The sequence below is a fragment of the Limulus polyphemus genome, unplaced genomic scaffold, assembly GCF_000517525.1.
Source record: "Limulus polyphemus unplaced genomic scaffold, Limulus_polyphemus-2.1.2 Scaffold2193, whole genome shotgun sequence".
In the NCBI taxonomy this organism is placed as follows: Eukaryota; Metazoa; Arthropoda; class Merostomata; order Xiphosura; family Limulidae; genus Limulus; species Limulus polyphemus.
Window position 1 is genome coordinate 147,278 of NW_013667803.1, and position 18,797 is coordinate 166,074.

The following is an 18,797-nucleotide window of genomic DNA, read 5'->3' on the forward strand; positions in this document are numbered from 1 at the left end:
ATATATTATATATGTATATAGATTATTGTTATTTTGAAATAAGTTCTTAAAAATATTTTTCCTAAAACAAAGAACAGTAAAGCAAACAATTATCTCTTCTATTTATGACCTCTGTACTCAGTTGCTGCTTGACATATGTTGCTAAGCCTCGTACAATTTTGCACATGGAGGATATGAAACAAAATTTTTTTAGTTTTTATATATACATTTGAATAACTAAAAAATCATTAATTACTACATTCTACTATAATTTATAAAGCTTAGTAACTAAGATGAATTTTAGTCTAAAAAATATGATATTTCAACGAGACTAAAGATCCACCCTAACTTGTTGAAATATTGGTTCAAAAGAAAGTCACTAGGGGACATTCTGAGCTTCCTAATGGTTATTCGTGTTATATATAGAAGTAAGTGTATATAAGGGAGCATTTCCAAAAATGGAAAGAGATGGGCAGGGTGCCACTGTATTTGATTTATTACATGGGTAATATCTTAGCAAACTGAAAAGATATGAGGCTCTTATTTTATATTCTAGCTTGTCAATATCCGTAATTTGAGTTTCTAAATCAATCGCAAATTACAGACTTAGTATTTTGACTTCACAAACATCTAATTTAAACCAGTGATGCATTCAACATACCATGTGACACACAAAAATCAATGTTTATCTGTGTTTTTTTAATATTTGCTTTTAAATTAAGAAATTAGATAATATATAGTACTAAAATCTGAATTATAATCTACAGTTTGATACAAAAGTTACTGACAGAAATTCATGAAATAGTAGTTCACTAAAATTTTGAATGCGAGTCAACAAAGTAGATGACATGGCCTTTCACCCATGACCCGTCTCAAAAGGGTTAAGGAGAGATTATGAGCACCCAAGTGAGTTAATGATCAAGGCACATACAATTCAAACTATGAAAACAGGGCTAACAGTAACTTAATGCACTTGAACATGATTGAAGCTAACACTCCCTCACAAATATTACTAAAATTAATAGATGAAGCTGTAAGTGTGCAAGATTAAAGATTTTTAAGTACATTTAGTAAATCATATCCGAATAGCAGAAATATCCAAAAAACTGGAAAAATAGAAATAACAAGTTACAGCAGTGGAACAAGGAGGAAAATGCAGATTCCAATGTCATACTATCAGAAATGTTCAAAGGGAAAACAGTTTCAACAAGTGTACTGCCTTAATTGTGATTTACAAAACCACATGCAATGAAATGATAGATATAAAAAAAGAGATATTACACATTATAAAGACATTTATGTAGCCAACACAAAACAAAGTGGTATCTGGGATAACAAAAAAAAAAGGTAATTCCAACCAGAATTATGCAAAAATAGTAGTTTTGGCAATAATTATTAACAGTTAAAGCATGCGTAGTGCCAAGGAGATTTCTCCTGTATATGACATTAAAATATAAAGTATAAAATTATGTTTACGTAGGTGATATAGGCTTGTTATTAAGTGCAGAATTAATAAAGGAGAATCCAATATTGCTAGATAATGCATTGAAAGAAGTTTGCTAAAGTATATTAAACTCTAGCACAAAACACCAAGCTAAAAGTTCTGGGTAGTATTTTGAACAAGCAGAAGGCAGAAACTTGCAGTTTAAACTTTCTTTATATCTTTGCAGGAGTACATAATTTTTGAAAAATATATCATGCCCAAGGGACAAAATGATAGAAAATTTTATTTATCCCCTCCCTCTCCCAAAAACAAAAAAACTATTAACTTTGAGGATTTTGCATACTTTTCTGTTGCTTCCATAACAATTGCTATGAAATCAAATGTGAGTTATTTATTAAATAAAACCATTACATATTATTACTCAAAAATCTAAAAAAAAAACCTTTATTATTTATTTCAAATTTTACAGAGTCTTTATTTTTGGACCAAAAACTTTACATCCATAGGCCTTTTTAATCAAAACGATGCATATTCATCAATACAATACCATAGACAGCTGAATTTTGTCAGGAATGGCATATATTGCATCTTGTGTCTAAGTTCTTATATATATATATATTTTCATTCAGGCATTTTATGATTTTTAAGATTTAGCTATTAGGATTTTAAAGAACAGCATGTTGAAATTCCCACATACAAACTGATAAGTAAATCACAGTTTACATTAACAGTGTCATGTATGAAATACTACTTAATATATAACAGTTTAAAGCCTTATGTAATTTTTATTAAGTTATACATTCTTCTTAGAGTTGGCTGTCACATTTCGCTGAGCTCATACTGTAGACAAAAGCAGTATAATAATATTTTTGGATCAATTTAAATATATTTGTTACTTTGTATGCAACTGTGGGTTTGTGGATTAAATGGATATGTATATTTGTGTATCTAGGTTTCATTTGAGGTTTACAGATGTGCATTTTTAAATGTTTGTGTGTATGTGGCATAATTCAGGAATTTGTTTGGCTCCCTAAAAATCGACCTTTTTTTTGGCAATAGATCAAACAAAATGGGACAAAAAATATACATGTCCAACAGCCAAAGAACAATGATAAAATTTGTTGTCCTCAAACAAATCTTTCTGTCCTGAGAATCAGGCAATATGAATTCCACACCTCTGCTGTGAAAAGATCTTCAAAGTCACATGGTATTTTGGCTCAGCACTTTACAAGAAAGTATGACACTGCCTGATCTATTACTTAGGGTAGTTAACGACTGAAACAGATTGAGAAAATTTTAAAGAAATTACACCTTCCAATTCATATACTAATATAAAGTCTCATGACCAGTTAAAACCACTACTGTTTTCAGTCTAATGCCAGAATTAGTATATAATCTCATGACCAGTGAGCATTACAGTAAGGAGTAAAGTGTGTTTGACTAAGGTTTGAGATAGATGAACTATATTAGTTTTAGGACATCCTATTTCATATTCTAAATTACATATTTGAATTTTAAAGACAATTCTATAATCACATTTATCATTACTAAGAATTAAACCTAATCTTTCATCTCAACTTCTATCATATATAACACACATGAAGCTCAAGTGGGATTGTGTAATTCCACATGACTGTGCTACTAACCGGATCCTTTGTTTACACAAAGCTGTCCCATATAATAAATAGCTACTTCGTACTCTGAGAAGGTTTAAGTGAAACTATAAAGAAATAAAATTAAGTAAAAAATCTATTAGGGATTTATATTTGTCAAGCCATTTCTGTGGTATCTTAGTTCACTAAGAGATGGCAACAAACTCAAATTTTGTCCTGAAATATATTTTGAATTTGTAATTCCTTTGATAAATGTCAACAAATATGGCCACTCACATGAAACAGAGAAATGTGCATGGTGCAGATGAAAGTATAATTAGTGATATTTTTTGGAAGATTCATCTGATGAGATTAATGAAGGTTGAGAAGACTTGATTTAGTCATGCATCTGGCAAAATCACTGCTCCCACAAGGGAGCATCCACATGACACCAAAGTCCACATTCAAGTCAGCAAAGTTGAGTAGACTATTATAAAGGCATTTCCCTGACCTCACATCTGAAACATAAAAAAAGATCACAACAAAAGGGTGTGTTGAGTATTACAAGGGAGGTAAGTGAATAAAAATCTGAGTACTGTGGCTAAATTGCTGCATCGACCTCTGCCCAGTACCGTACATTCAGGCCATACCATATAAAGTCAAACTATCAGATAAGTTACGTGAACCATAAGTCATAACTGACCATCAGTTCAAATAGTTAACTTCTAAATAAAGAAAATCTTTATAACTAAGACCTACTAAAAGGTGAATTATTGTCCTGTAAAGTACCTACTTAAGGGAACAACATAACATAGGAATAAAAAAGCATGCAAACATTGGATTATCATACTCATTTCCCAGTTGAGAAACTATATTGGCTTGTTGGATCACCACTTTTAGGATAATTTGTGATCTTGTCCACTGTTCTTGGATCAAGTTAAAAAGATTGAATTTGGACACTGTTCTTCACATTTGTAAATTGTGCACAAGGATAAGGAAAGTTTTATAAAACCTAATAGTTTGGTTAATACATCTTGACAGAATATAAAGTCACTGTAGTGTTGATTGTGTCATAATTAGGTTACATAAACAAAAGATTTGTGAGTTTGGTGATTTCTAATATGAAGCAAACATTTCAGTAGAAAAATTGTTTATCCATCCTTATTAGAATAATAAGTTTGTTCCATAATTAAAATTTCACAGACTCATGTTATAAAAGCTTAATCACCAATGCTTTTACGGTTGTTCATGATCCTCCAATAAGTCTGAATAATATGAGTTAGAATTCGTATGTAACTTATCAAAATCTCTAGTCATTGCTAATAAAAAAATTATTACTCATCTTTATAAATACAATATTTTACTGTAATTTTCAATACTTCACATATTAACCTGTTTTATGAAAAGGCTAACTTGCACACCTTGTTATTCAATATAACAGAAACAAATAGCAAAATATTTAATTCATGTATATACTGTACAATCGAATGCTTAATACAAGATATGCATAGAGCTGTGCATGCAAGCTTAATCATGGGTATTAAATCATAGAGCTATGCATGCAACCTTAATCATGGGTATTAAATCACAAGAATTGTAATAATTATTTGGGTTGTTTCTATCATAAGTGTGAACTTACACCCCATTTCTTAAAGCACAGAGTTTTAAACAATTTTAGGTTTGGTGCTTAATTCCTTTAGTTAACTAGATATTTATGAATACTTTTGTCAAACAAAATTCTTTCACACTCTCTCTCTAGCTGAGGTTGAATTGATTAGTAAAATGAATTTAAAGAAAAATGCTTTTACATTTTAGTATATTAAAAATTATGTTGGCATTTATTATTGATGATTATAACAGCAATTACATTTTATAGTTAAATTTCTAAATGCCCACTTTCATTAGACTTGCTTTCAGCTATAGGTTTACAGTTTAAGCAAACTTAAATATCTCTTCCCCCTAAGCAGTTCATTTTAAAGACATTACAGAAAACTTTCAGCTTTCTTGATAGCACTATATGAAATTTTCAACTTTTATATAAAAATTAAAACTTTTTTTACTATATTTTGAGAAATAATGTTTTTATAAAGGCTTCTACTGTTAATAATTCATAGACTATATTTTGTAGACTATCAAGCACAGTGGTGTCACAACCACTTAATGATCCAGCAGATGCAAACCACATATTTTACCAAATGGAAATAAAACTTTTCCCCAATAAAAAACAATGAAGAAAATTATTTTAAAAAGTTCAGTTGCAATTTGCAAGCTTTTACACTAAAGAAATTGCAAAATTGCAAATTCCAATAAAGAACAATGAGAATCTTAATCACAAATTGTGATGTATGCAAATGAAATAGTTATCCAGGTGTCACGACTCTAAATCTTTGCTGAACTATGTTTGCAACCTTTCATTTATGGATTTTACTCCATTAAATATATGAGAATCAATCTTCAAATCTATATTGAATGACAAGTCTAAAAACCTAGAATGCACATTTATTTAGATGACCTAGATACCTCTAAATCTTTTCTAGCTATTTAAAATATCACTTATGTCAATAAAGGCAATAATGTCCTGCTTGCAAGCCATAATTAACTAGCAGTCCAGCCTTAAATGAAATACATAATGTTCTGTAACAAAAACAATTCCTAAATTAAAGTTTTACATTTGATAAAATTTGTACTGCACCTAAACAATAATGTAACATGCAATGGTTTTTGAGATGAGAGAAATTAAACATACCTTCATTACTTTTTCTTTTTTTGCCAGGAAAGGAATATCCATATGATAGAAGCAAGTGTTAGAATTATATCATTAAGATTAACTATGTTTCTCGGAAAAAATATATGAGTACTTTAATAACTCACTTAAAGTCATTCTTCAGAACAAAAAATATTACAATTTATCCACAGCTGTATTTGAAGGAACTACTTCCACTCAAAATTTAACTTTTAACCAAATTTATCATATTTTGTTATTAGCAAAATGAAAACTTGTAAAGATAACCAAATAGATTTAGTGTAATTCAAAAAAAGGATGTACAAACTTACTCTCACTTCAAGGACCAGTTCAGTATTCTCAGGCATTTCTTCATCCTCACTGTCACTTTCCTGCTGTACTTCAACATGATGAAAAGCTTTTTCAACTACTTCTAGTCCTAATTTAAGGGCCAGAGTGATTTTAGGAATTAATTCTGCCTCTCGTTGTTCTTTTGTTTTCTGTTAAAATAAGAAACACAGAAAAGTTCAGCCAAGACCGAATCATTCATTTTTAATTTATCGACTGCATTTTTATGTTCTTTTAGTCTAAATTTGAAATTTCTATATGCCTACTAAATATAATTTAACCCACAACTACATGAAATTTCATGTATTCCACATTTATCCTTTGGTTCAGTTTTACTTTTCAATCCATTAATAATATTAATTAACTTTAATTTAGGTGTAAAGGTTATTTGACATTCCATATATTTCATAAAAAACATTACCTATTTGTGTTGACCATGATGGCAAACATATTCTTACTCTATTTTCCTCTTTGGTTGTCTGTAACTTGGTACACTCAAATATTTGTTATTGTTATGAACCCTATCTATGATATTAGGTATATATCCCCTATCAATAGCTATATATTACATCTTCCATAACTAGAAAATATTAACAGTCCTATGTACAAAAGATGAAAAATAAGAACATTTTTCGTAATAATGGGTGACATAATCATGTATGTGGCAACACTACACAAGTGTGCTAGTTGAAGAAATATTATGTGAACAGATCAGATTCAGGTAAGATGGGGAAGAAGAAGAATGCTCAGTGTTATGTGGGATCAATCAAGTCATCATGACAGTGAGAGCTGAAGAGATAAAGGGAGAGAGATAAAAGATACAACAGGGAATCTCTGCAAATATTCCATTGATTTGCCAAGTTCCACTGAAAGCAATACATATGAGCACTTCCAAGAGGAAAAAGGGACTAAAGTAAAGCTAGAGTCCCCAGCCAATGTCTCGACAAAGTAAAGGAGATGGCTGAACCTACCCTGTAAACAAGTTGAAAGGCTCCCAAGTGAACCAGATCCTAAATGGGAGTTGAGACGAACTTGGAGAATTTGACCAACTAATCCAAACAAGATGCCTCCCAAAGAAAAAGATAGGTCACAGCTGTGGATGCTTCTTTGGACGGAGCAAGAAGGAGCCCGTTGTTCATATAGTAGTGAAAATGGAAACCCAGCATATGTATCCTCTGTGCAAATGCAATCATGACCCTAATGAAAATGTGACATCATGGCCAACTAAAAGTGGAAGGATGTGGAAATAAAAAATCCAATCATCATATGGAGAAAAGCATTTAAAACATTGACTTTGGTCATCTACAGCCTTGGAAACAACACCTACTTCAGATTGAGAAAACCAACCATCCCAAATTGAGAGATGACAAAACAATGGTTAACAGGTGAGAGATCTGTGACAGGGTGCCAATCTCCCATTTACTTTGGAACGATAAAAAGATGGAAGTAAGTACTACAAGAGTGGTTGAGGAGCTGTTCTACAGCATTCATAACCCACAGAAAAGACATAACCTCCACTAGTTGCCGAAAGTATGCAAGATTGCAGGGGAGTGGAAAGACAACAGAGAAGGAAAAAGATAAGATTCAGTGTGAAATGACAGAAAAGTCCATGGATAAGCATCTGTGTGCCTCAAATATCACCTTCAAAGAGAGTTCACAGATGTACAAAGAGGAAGAACTGAGAAGTGGCTCTAAATGCAAGTCATTTCCATGATCCACAGCAAAAGTCAGGAATCCTAGAACACAGTTCAGAAAGGAACCAACCACTTGGTGCACAATAGTGTTAATATCAATAGTTATCAGAGTTTATCCAGTTGCCATTATAGTATTGGATGACTCCTACTGAAGAGTCAGAAACTTGGGAGACATCAGAAATGTGGAAATATGAATGCATAATCCACACAATCATGAAACCAACTGTTTTTTTAGAAATAAAAATTGGCATGCCATGTTGAAGGTGCATAGGCCTAGGTGACTAGCTTAATGATGAAAATGAAGAGAACATAACAAACCCATACACTGGGTTATAACAATGGAAAAATAGTACTGTCAAAAAAAACCTTATCACAGACAGTGGGACATGTCCCAAAATTACAAATTTGATTAAAAAAGAAAATCATATTAAAGATAAATGAAATAAAAATTTGAACTGAAATGTTTAAAATTTGGTATTTTCTTTCTTAAAATAAAGAATATTAAAGAATTTGTTTTGAATTTCGCACAAAGCTACACGAGGGCTATCTGTGCTAGCCATCCCTAATTTAGCAGTGTAAGACTAGAGGGAAGGCAGCTAGTCATCACCACCCACTGCCAACTCTTAGGCTACTCTTTTACCAACGAATAGTGGGATTGACTGTCGCATTATAATGCCCCCACGGCTGAAAGGGCGAGTATGTTTAGCGTGACAGGGAATCGAACCCACGAGTCAAGTCCCCTAACCACCTGGCCATGCTGGGCCAATATTATAGAAAGAAAGACTATACTACAAATGGTAAAAAAAAAAAAAATACCATTACTTCCTGAGAAAGAACATACCTGAACAAAGCAGTGCCAAGGAAAGAAGGTGCCTTTGTTTAAATTCCAGTGCTCATGTGGATTACTGCACATGGAGGATGTTTGTGTTGCCCTCCTACTGGTGGAGGACTATAGTCTAATGATGATTATATTATAGGCTGGCACAGTACACATTAATATGTGTAGGAGTGAGAGCTTTGTTCAAGTCTTGAGGCATGTGCAAAAATCTTCATGGCAGTGGTTCAAGATAATAGCTCTTTACTGTGAAGAGAGGTGAGTAAACATCTCTGAAGTGAATACTTCTGACGTATTCAATTCAATATTTGTAAAGAGTATCGCATCAACTATGATGTCTATAAACAAACTAAAGATATGTTGTTTTAGATCCCCATTATCCTCACTGTACTAAAGAACAATTAACTAATTCTTTAAAATCTAATACAGTGATGAATACCAAAAATCATATTAGCTCAACATAGGATACCAACACAATCAATATCATCAAACATATAACAAATAAAAGATTTTCACAATTGTAATATTGTTATTATCACTGCCATAAAAGTTAATGACAGATAACTTGTAATAGCTCCTTAAAGCATAATACAGTGATAATTACAGTTAAGTATATTGAATAAATTGTGATAGCCACTCAAAGTGCTATACAAGGATCACTACCACAACCATGTTACACAGATGTAATACAGGAGCATTGTTTTACCAGTACTTCTATTTCAGATTACACAAAAATGTCATTTCTTGAGACATTTTTGAAGTTTAGACTAATACAAACTTTCATGTTATTTACTACATGCATCAATTTCAAAACTAATTAGCTAAAAACTAAACTTTATTAACTAACATACAAAACATAAGATTATTTCACAGTGATACTTCAGGTTTTAATTATTACCTATCAGTTATTAATTCAGAATGTGTTGAATACTAAAACTTTAGTATATTCTAAAAACAAAGTGACTTTTAATAAGTGCTTAATTACACATACAAGTAAACATAAAAAAGTAACTGCAGAGACATATTTAACTAAATAAATGTTTAATTAATACTTGTTATCACTGAAACATTGTTGATGTGTTGTAAAAAGCATATGAATTATTCTTACCTTTTTTGTACCACTAAATTATTTCAAAATGTTTAATAACTAGAAAAAAGAGCTTAAACATTAAATGTGAATTTTATATTTTGATATCCAAACTTTGGTAATGCTACGTGATATAATCTTTAACAGAAAGTATTTTCTACCATTAATAAAAGATATTTTTGACCCACTGTGTATACTTGTAGCTATTCATAATAGCAGATATGCAGAATCAGCAAAATCTTTCAGGCAAAATACCCTAACTTTTTAAACTTTTTACTTGCTGCTTTGGTTTAGCACACCATGTTTAGCTTTGAAAATCAGACCCCTAGTATTTAAATTAGTATCTCTGCTGGAGAACAGTAATAGTGTCAAGAAAGAGCACATCATCATGTCAGAAAGTCATTACATCTATTTTATTAATTTTCAATTTAATTAAGTACACTACAAACTAATATAAACCACCTGGTCTTACATGTATGTCCAGTAGGGTGAAAAGAGCAACATAAAGCTTAAAAAGCCTTTTTTCCAAAGAGTAATGTTATAATAACAATAGTGATATTTTGTGTACATTTGGAGATGATCACCCAAATAGTATTATCTACTAAAAGCCTGTCATTTAATAAAAATAAAGATTTTTTTTTTTGAATAATGTTTTGTTTTTAAAAGAATTATCTGTGTAGTGACCAAATTCTTTGGCACATATTGTGCAGGATTTGTCTACAGCCCTGTCCGAGAAATCCATCAAAATGAAAATAATTTTGTTATGTAAGAAATATATCATTGCTTGAAATTTGTTACATTGCACCTGCATGATTTGCCAATCAAATGCAGATTTTGTAGGTATTCAATTAAGTTTTATTAAATCTCTGGTGTAACTAGCCAAAAATGCAGTTATTAGCTAATGAAAGCAAAAGAAAGTGTGTGAAACAGCAGTCAGGCATGCCTAACAGGAACCACAAAAACAAACAGTAAAATGAACCCAAACACTAAAGTTATTATCTATGTTGTATAGCAAGCTATATTGTAATTTGTGGATAGCTTCAAAATAATGAAAAACGTACATAGTTAAAAGTTGAAGCAAAATGCAACTCTAAAGACAAATATAGATACCATATGCTGAAAGTTATTTGAGCTGCTATGCTTGCAAATAAGTACACAAGAACTAACCACTGAGTACTATTTTACAGCTTTTCTAAACCTTAAAAATGAATTTGAATGGAAGAGACAGATTGAAATTTGAAATCTACTGATTCATATTTTTACTTATAATGCATTTCAGGTTGAAGTAAATTAGCATAATAGGCAAATTACGTTCTTAAATTATAGCTCATAGAGTCAGAAGTAAAATAAAAACACAAAGGTGATTTCCTCATAGCAACCGAATATTCAATATTCAAAAATTTCCCTTTCATTACATGTCTGAATATTTTCAATATTAGAAATCCTATATTATATATGCCAAACTTACCCTCACATCAACAGTTTAACAGCCATTTACATAATTTATTATTTTCTTTTTTACAGTCAAAAAGGCTAAACAAAAATCAAAAAATTTAAACAATCAATTTACTGACTTGGTCATCCGTACGTTTTGGTTCTATTATAGGCTCTTCCTGGATTTCTTCATCATAGACTCTCTGCAAAAATAAAAAGCATTTTTCTTGTGAACATACAAGGTAATTATTTGTAAGAATTTTTTTTTATACTGAGACAATATGATTTTTCACTTTTGAATAACAAACTATTATAGGCATGAAATAAATCTTTTTATCTTACACAGAAGAGAGTTTTCAGAGTTGGAACATCTAATATTTTCAGGTACAATAATTCAGTAAAAGAACAGTTCAAATCATTTAATAATAACAAAACAAAAACAGAAACTTGTCTAGAATTCATGGAATCATGCATGAATATCTCAAAAAAAAAAGCAACCAATCTTTCTTTTTGCTCAAAAGAATTGAAAAACTTTGTAATTCTAGACACGTCTTTATCAGATTTAAAACTATGAGAGAAAAGTAAAGTTACTATCTACTTGCTCTTAGTGTAAAAAAAGACTGTAGAACAAATTCACTAACTCTGGTAAGCCTTTGAAAATTTAATGTTGAAACAAATGTTAAAACAATGTGTATATAAATATTTGACAAAATACCTACATATTTACATTCTGAACGAAACATATTAAATACATTGACTAATCCTAATTAGTTAAATAAAAGGCTCATTTGAAATTGGCATTGAAAAACTATTTAATATTTCTTAATAAGCTTTCAAAAGTAAAAATAAATAAAAATATTATGCCTTATGTGAGAATAATTACAGTCAAACTACGACACTTCCTAGAATACCCCTTTTTTTTCCTTCAAGTGTGTGGAAGGCATCATAAGCCAAACTGTGATAACTACCTAACATGTAAATAATAATCTTTTATACAATATTTTCAATTTTTCCTGCAAGATAGATTGAGAAGAAAAAGTACTGGTAGTAAGGTGCACATAAAAATAACTTTTACATAAAACCTGTGTATATAACCAAGTGCACTGTTAATCAATATGTTCATCAAATCAGTGTTTGGATCTTTCCCATGGCTCCAATATAATGTAAAATTTATATCTGAATGCTAACTTTCAATACTTACATTTTCAACAAACTGAGTATTGGAAAGCATGGTAAAATCATTAACAATATTGCTCACTCGAACTCCTGTGACCTAGTTTAAAAACAAAATGAAACACTTAACAGTCTTAAATTAAACCTATTTCAAACACACAACAAATTCACATATCAAAACTAAGGGAAATATAGCAACATTTGGACTTAAAAAAAACAGATATAAAAAATTTTCATAAAATTATAGCACCATTTAAAATATAAATCTAATCTGCTTATTAAAATGTAATGCAAGTAATATGGCTTGAGCTTAACTCACAATTGAATCTTACTACTACTACTACTTTAATTACTGGGACAATTTTTATCACCTCCCTTGAAAAGAGGAGTAACATTAGCCAATTTACAAATGATCCAACATTCTGTCCACTATTCAAGGAATTACAAAAAATAATAGCAAGTCACTCACATATCCAATCTTCAACCTCCTTCAAATTCCTTGTAGAAATATTATCTAGCCCAAGAGCCTTATCATTCTTTAAACTTCCCAATTTCACTAATCTCAGGTGAAGGAAAAAAGACAAATTGTATTGAATATGGATTTTGTGTAGTAAGGCATGGGAAAAATCAAAAGACACAGAGAAAGAAAAGAAGATCCCTGTGAAATCATATCAAGGTAGAAATTAGAAGGGAGAGAATTTTTCCTCAACATATAAAGCAAACCTTGATGGGGAAATAGCCAGTCAAAATCATCACCTTGATTATGTTCAAACCGGGTTGAAGAAACATCATCTGAATAGATGGAAGAAGGAGGAGTGAAGTTAAAAAAAACCACAAACACAAAACCCACAGAAAATTCAAACAAAATTTAACTCAGTTGTATACTACCACAAATCTCAAGTAATTGCTTAACAATTCTGGAACACGTCCATTCGTTTTTTAGATGGGAGGTAGCTCAAGGTTAGTGGCATGCAAATCTCATAGGCAAGAGCATGTAGGAGACAAGCTAGTGTGTGTGTGTAGGAGTCAGGTATCATCCTGGAATTTATACTTTCAGTCTTGATGGAAACATACATCTCCCAGTTGTGGGGATGTGGTTAGATATTTATCTGTTTGATATTCATTTTAATTTTAAAATAGGAATATTAAACAGTTGTTCTTGTGACTCCTTCTGTTTTTCTTCTCTATCTCTATGTGAGTATTTTGGCTTTTGTTACAGAGCTTTTGTTACGGCTTTGTTTTTCACCAAAATTTGTGGTTTTTAAGCAGGAAGGCAACAACCTAGACCACAGCAATTGAAAATGTGATCCAGTAGAGTTACAGGAAATCCAGAACCAGATGAGCTTCACTGCACTAGATTTATGGGAAAACAAGTGGAGTGGACCAACCTCATAAAAGACGAGACCAATTGAGGACATTCAAAAATGCATTTTTCTTAGCAAGGTACCTTCTTGCCTTTACCACCTTTTAACCCACTGTTCATAGGCTCAGTCAAATTGACTGATCCAGTATCTGTGAGGTTATATGTAATAAGCCTGGATAAATGATAATAAAGAATAAATATTCTACTTTATTTTCTGCAATGTTTCGAGCAGATACCTTAGAAAATAAACTACAAAAAGCTATCATTTAGATGTATCAATTACTTTTCATTATCATTTATCCAAGTGCAAACAACAACAGAGTTAGGCCTCCATTTTTGTCACTTAATTCTTCACACAAAAATTATTGGAGTTTTCAAATATACATATACAAGTTCCTGCACCACTAACTTCCTGCACCTAATCTAATCTTAACTAACCAAAAAAAAGATCCCTATTTGTTACATTTTAGTTATTTTTATAAGAATAAATAAAGAATAAGCATGACAAACTAGAAATAAAGTACTTATCCAATCTTCTTTTTTCTTGCTGTCGATTGTTGATGACACTTAACCTTACTTTTTATACTAATGGAAGTAATACACTAAATACTTTTTATTTAATTAAATAATGCACCAAAGAACATAGACTAATAACATGCAAAAAGTAGACAATTTCTCCTAACTCTCAAAAATTTTTCTGGCTTTGTAACTATGCAACAAGAGCCATTACAGGTTCATTCAAGCTAGTCGTCAACAGTGAAACTGGCAATTACCTGTTCAGAACACAATAAATCATTTGATAGATGAAAACCTTGACTTTCTATTGGTATTATAGGTAATATATGATTAAACATAAGAGAAAACTATTAAAAAATCCTGAAAGGGAGGATGTCACAAGTGAGTGTGGCAAGAGGGGTCCGATTTTCTATTTGATAACTCTGTAACCAAATATAATTGAAGGCTATAAAAATCATGGTTTGTCTGAGCAATGAGAATTTTATAGTGAGTAATTTACTTTTAATTTCGTACTTTTTGAATGGGTTGTGGATAAAATAGGGAAGAGAAGATGCCTAGAGAAAATGTGTCACACAAGAGGAAATTCAGGATTTTTTTAAATATTGCCTTGTAGAATTAAGAACTTAAAACTTATATACTACTAAAATATGGATTATTATCTAAAATTTTATGCTATACTAATTAGTATAACATAAACAAAAAGTAGTTTAATAAAATTTTGAATGGAAGTCACTACAACCTTGTGTCATGAGCAGTAAAGGATAACCATGGTGATAGGGTTAAACTATTTGCAGCACTGAAACACTAAATCTCACCTTTGCTTCATGAAGCAATCCATCCACTGTTTTCTCCATCTCATGAGTTGTGGAGATCATTCTTTGAGAAAAATCTTGAAGGAAATTCAGGAGCTGAAAATCAAAATTTAAATATCTAATATGACTTTTGAGAAAACATCATTACATAAAGTAAAAAATATGTTATTGTTTTGCTTTTAATTAAAAATATAAAAAAATCACATTTAAATAAAGCCTGTTTTAATCTTGTTTTTCTATATAAGTAATAATTTTCAAACTCACAGCACAGAAAAAGATCCAATAAATAAAAGACTACTGTTATATTTTTTAACAATTTTAATGACACTGTGTATACATTATAATTCACTGAATAAATAGGAATGATATAATTCTATCATACCACAACTTGTTTTTTTGCTTTTGAACTATACAGTAGCATTGATCATGATGACGTATCAGATTTGCAATGTAAAAGGTATAGTAGTGCTTAATGCTCAATTTAGGGTGGTCCTGCAAGTTTCATTAGTGGTGGCCCTGTTTTGTTAATTCACTAGTTCTATATCTTAATATTTATTTCAAAACATAATTAAAAATCAATAATAATTTCAAATTTTCTAAAGACTCATTTTTTCTTTTTTAATAATAATCACTACATTTCTACCCTTTTCACATAATAATTACTATTAATAACTACCTTCATGTGAAAATAGATTATCTCCCTATACCTTCATCCAGTCTCTGACCCTGCAGAAGGCCCATAAAGCAAGCAGCTCTTAGGTCATTTAATTAATTAGTAATTTGATCATATTTCCTTACATAAGGCATTAGGCTATTGCTCTTTCCAAGGAAGGGTATTCTTACTCTTCTGTAAAAGTTACATAGAAAAAAAAAGGAAAGTAGTACTAGGTGACAGCCCTAAGGCTTGCACTGACAAATGATGATCTCTCATGTGGAGACAAGCTGCCTCAGAAGAGTTAGCATAAAGTTTCTTTACTGGTGTTAGCAATGGCCATCTCACTGTATATTATTCTACTGATTTCCTATCTTTTGTTTTCCTAGCTGCAACATTTGATACTTTTTTTTAGCGGTCTCACTCCTTCTGAATGTCGATGAAGCATACCTTGGTTGCCACTTTCACTTTTCTAGCACAGAGGAGGTTGATATCCTGCTAGTAGGGTTGTGTAGGATTTGATAAAAGGGATTCTTTTGTGAGCTTCCTCATTTAGTTTTACCCCTATATGGCCTGGTATAAAATCCAGGTGATGATCTTTACTCTCTGCCATAGACTTGGAAATCAACCAATGAATTTTGTACAGTTATGCTTGCAAGTCAGTTGTAAATATTATATTGGAAGTATTGTCTATTTACAGCTCACTGCTTTCAGAAATCCAGAGAAGAACTTACTTTATTACTTCCAGCTCCCCTCTTGTGCCACTTAAGGGAAGCTTGAATGCTCCATGATCCTTATGTAGAATAATGTTGTTCTGCAAGATGATAAATACCCAACTAGATTTTTCACTGTTTGTTTTGTAAGAACCATCTGTGCCTATGATGACAGGTTAGTGTGCAAAACGATCTTTAAGTAGTACTGAGAGCATTTTTCTGCTTCACCCTCTGCCCAATCTCTACATTTTATGTCTAGACTAATTTCCACAGCTTCTGTCTTAATATTTTTTTAAAAACATCATCAAAAATCTAAAATTTCAGATATTCTAAAGGCTTATAGAAAACTCTTTTTTCGTTTTAAATAAAATTTGCTACACTTCTAGTTCTTCCTCATAATAATTACTCTGAAAATTACTCATGTGAAAATATGATACAATAATACTCAATTAAAACAAGGAGAAAAACCCAGAAAGTTCTAGTAACATGATGCAATAAGATAACAATCACCAATTCATAACTAGTGAAATACATAATGTACGATTTGTAAACAGTTATGTAAATAAACTTGCAATAAACTATCTCTTCTAAAAATAATTAAATTTAACACTCACATTAAACTTAAAATGAAACAGTCCTGTATATCTAACAATCACTATGGGGTGTTTCTTTTTCAGAAGTAGTTGCTTTGAGTTTGACATCACTGTGGAGATTTTTAGAATGCTTTATACCACTTTGTCTTCCAGTGTTCATGCACACCTCATATATCAGGTAATCACTACCAAACTCCTCTATGCATAGTAGAGAAGATACTCAAGGTGGAGTAAGGAAAAGCAAGGTCTATACAGGAGTTTTTGTTGCATTGGAACTTGGCAATTCTTGGTAGTTCACACAAGCTTAGTGGTATAAGGTTGATAACTATACTGTGGAAAGCAGAAACTAAACATCTGCCATTATTGTTTTCACCTACAGTGGGGTGTCTACCATTGAAGTCTCCTACCATTAGATACACAGGAATGTTGTCAGACAAGAGCTTTCAATCTTTAAAATTATGTGTTGTGTTATCTTTCAAGTATACACTGATGATTCAGATATAAATGGGTAACTTCAGGTGTGTTATCTGATTGGTTTCAATAATGATTTTTCCATTGAGAGCTGTCATAATGTTCATAACTGATGTTGCAGTTGTGCTAGTCTGCAATGACCATCCCAAGTTCTAGGACAGCATGTGGTACAAAGTTAAAGCTTGTGACAGTGAATTGCTCAGGGTCTTGAAAGTGTAAGATGTCAAATATTCAGAGATCTTCTACAGGCAGAATTACCTTTCTCTGATACCCCGATATCATAATAGCCTATCATCATATGAAACTTGGAGAGTCTGGTGCATTTTTTATGTACAAATCATTTAACTGCCATGTTTAATTTAAGTGCATTGCAGAGTTGTTAATTATGTAAATTTAGTAGACATTAGGTTTTAGTTTCAATTACACAGGTAGTTTGCATGTCATTGTGCTAAAAACAGTGTTACCATGTGTTCAGTTATGCATAATACAGTGTTATTATATGTTGGTTATAGTTCTGGTGTTTATTCTTAATTACACTGGAATTACTGTGAAATGAATTCTAAGCTACAGAATTATCAGTAATGTTAGAGTTAGCTTGCATTTGTTCTAATACATGTTCAAAGCATCAAGTCAGAGAAAGGGAGTAATCTATTAGTACAATCAGTCCCAGTTTTAACCATCTGAAGCCTAGTCATGTGCATAATAGGGAAGGATGAATCTGGTTATAGGATCATCAACCAATACAAATTAGATATGTAAGATAGGTAAGTTGACAGATCAAATGGAGATGACACTTCACCGCACTTTATTATTAGAGGAAGCATTTAAGGCATTACAGATGCTTCTAGGAGAGAAAACTGAATATCCTATGTATGCCATACATCCACGTAAGTTACAGCAAAGGTGTGCACATTAATGAGCGTATAGTAGATGCTGTGTACAGATGATTACCCAAATAAAGAAATGTTTTGTCATGTATGATATACAAGTGGCCTGAGATGTGCTACCTACTGTGACATCATAAGCTGGCATCAGCAGTTCTTCTTATTCATACAAACAGAAGTGACTGTAGCTGAGAGAGAGAGGCTACAGAAAAGTTATGTTAACTTCTCTAATGATGGAAATAAATTGATAAACAAAAAGGAGATACATACACATAAGCAACAGTTTAACAGCTTCATGATAATTTCAGGATTTTCCATGACAACGAATATTTAGATATTTTGGATATGGATGTAGAATAAAGTCTTATATTTTGTTTTTATCATCAGTTTCTTGATTGATTCTTTGATTCACACGTACACTGAGTGGTCACAAGTAAATAGACACCTAATTTTTCGTCATTTAACTGATTTATGCTAACTAATTT

General features: G+C 31.4%; 1 protein-coding gene across 6 annotated transcripts in view; it reads right to left on the minus strand.

The window, feature by feature from the left end:
- LOC106466226 (WASH complex subunit 2-like) overlaps positions 1–18,797 on the minus strand; it is a 181,958-nt gene that overhangs the window by 136,183 nt on the left and 26,978 nt on the right. For 5 of the 6 annotated variants that reach the window (XM_022394196.1, XM_013926476.2, XM_022394198.1 and 2 more), the window contains exons 3-6: positions 15,003–15,095; positions 12,337–12,408; positions 11,276–11,338; positions 6,070–6,237 (exon numbers count right to left, since the gene is read on the minus strand). In XM_022394196.1, coding sequence (XP_022249904.1) covers positions 6,070–6,237; positions 11,276–11,338; positions 12,337–12,408; positions 15,003–15,095 — 396 coding nt within the window. Of the gene's footprint in view, positions 1–6,069; positions 6,238–11,271; positions 11,339–12,336; positions 12,411–15,002; positions 15,096–18,797 lie in introns of those variants that run through there. The other variant, XM_022394200.1, reaches the window with a different exon arrangement.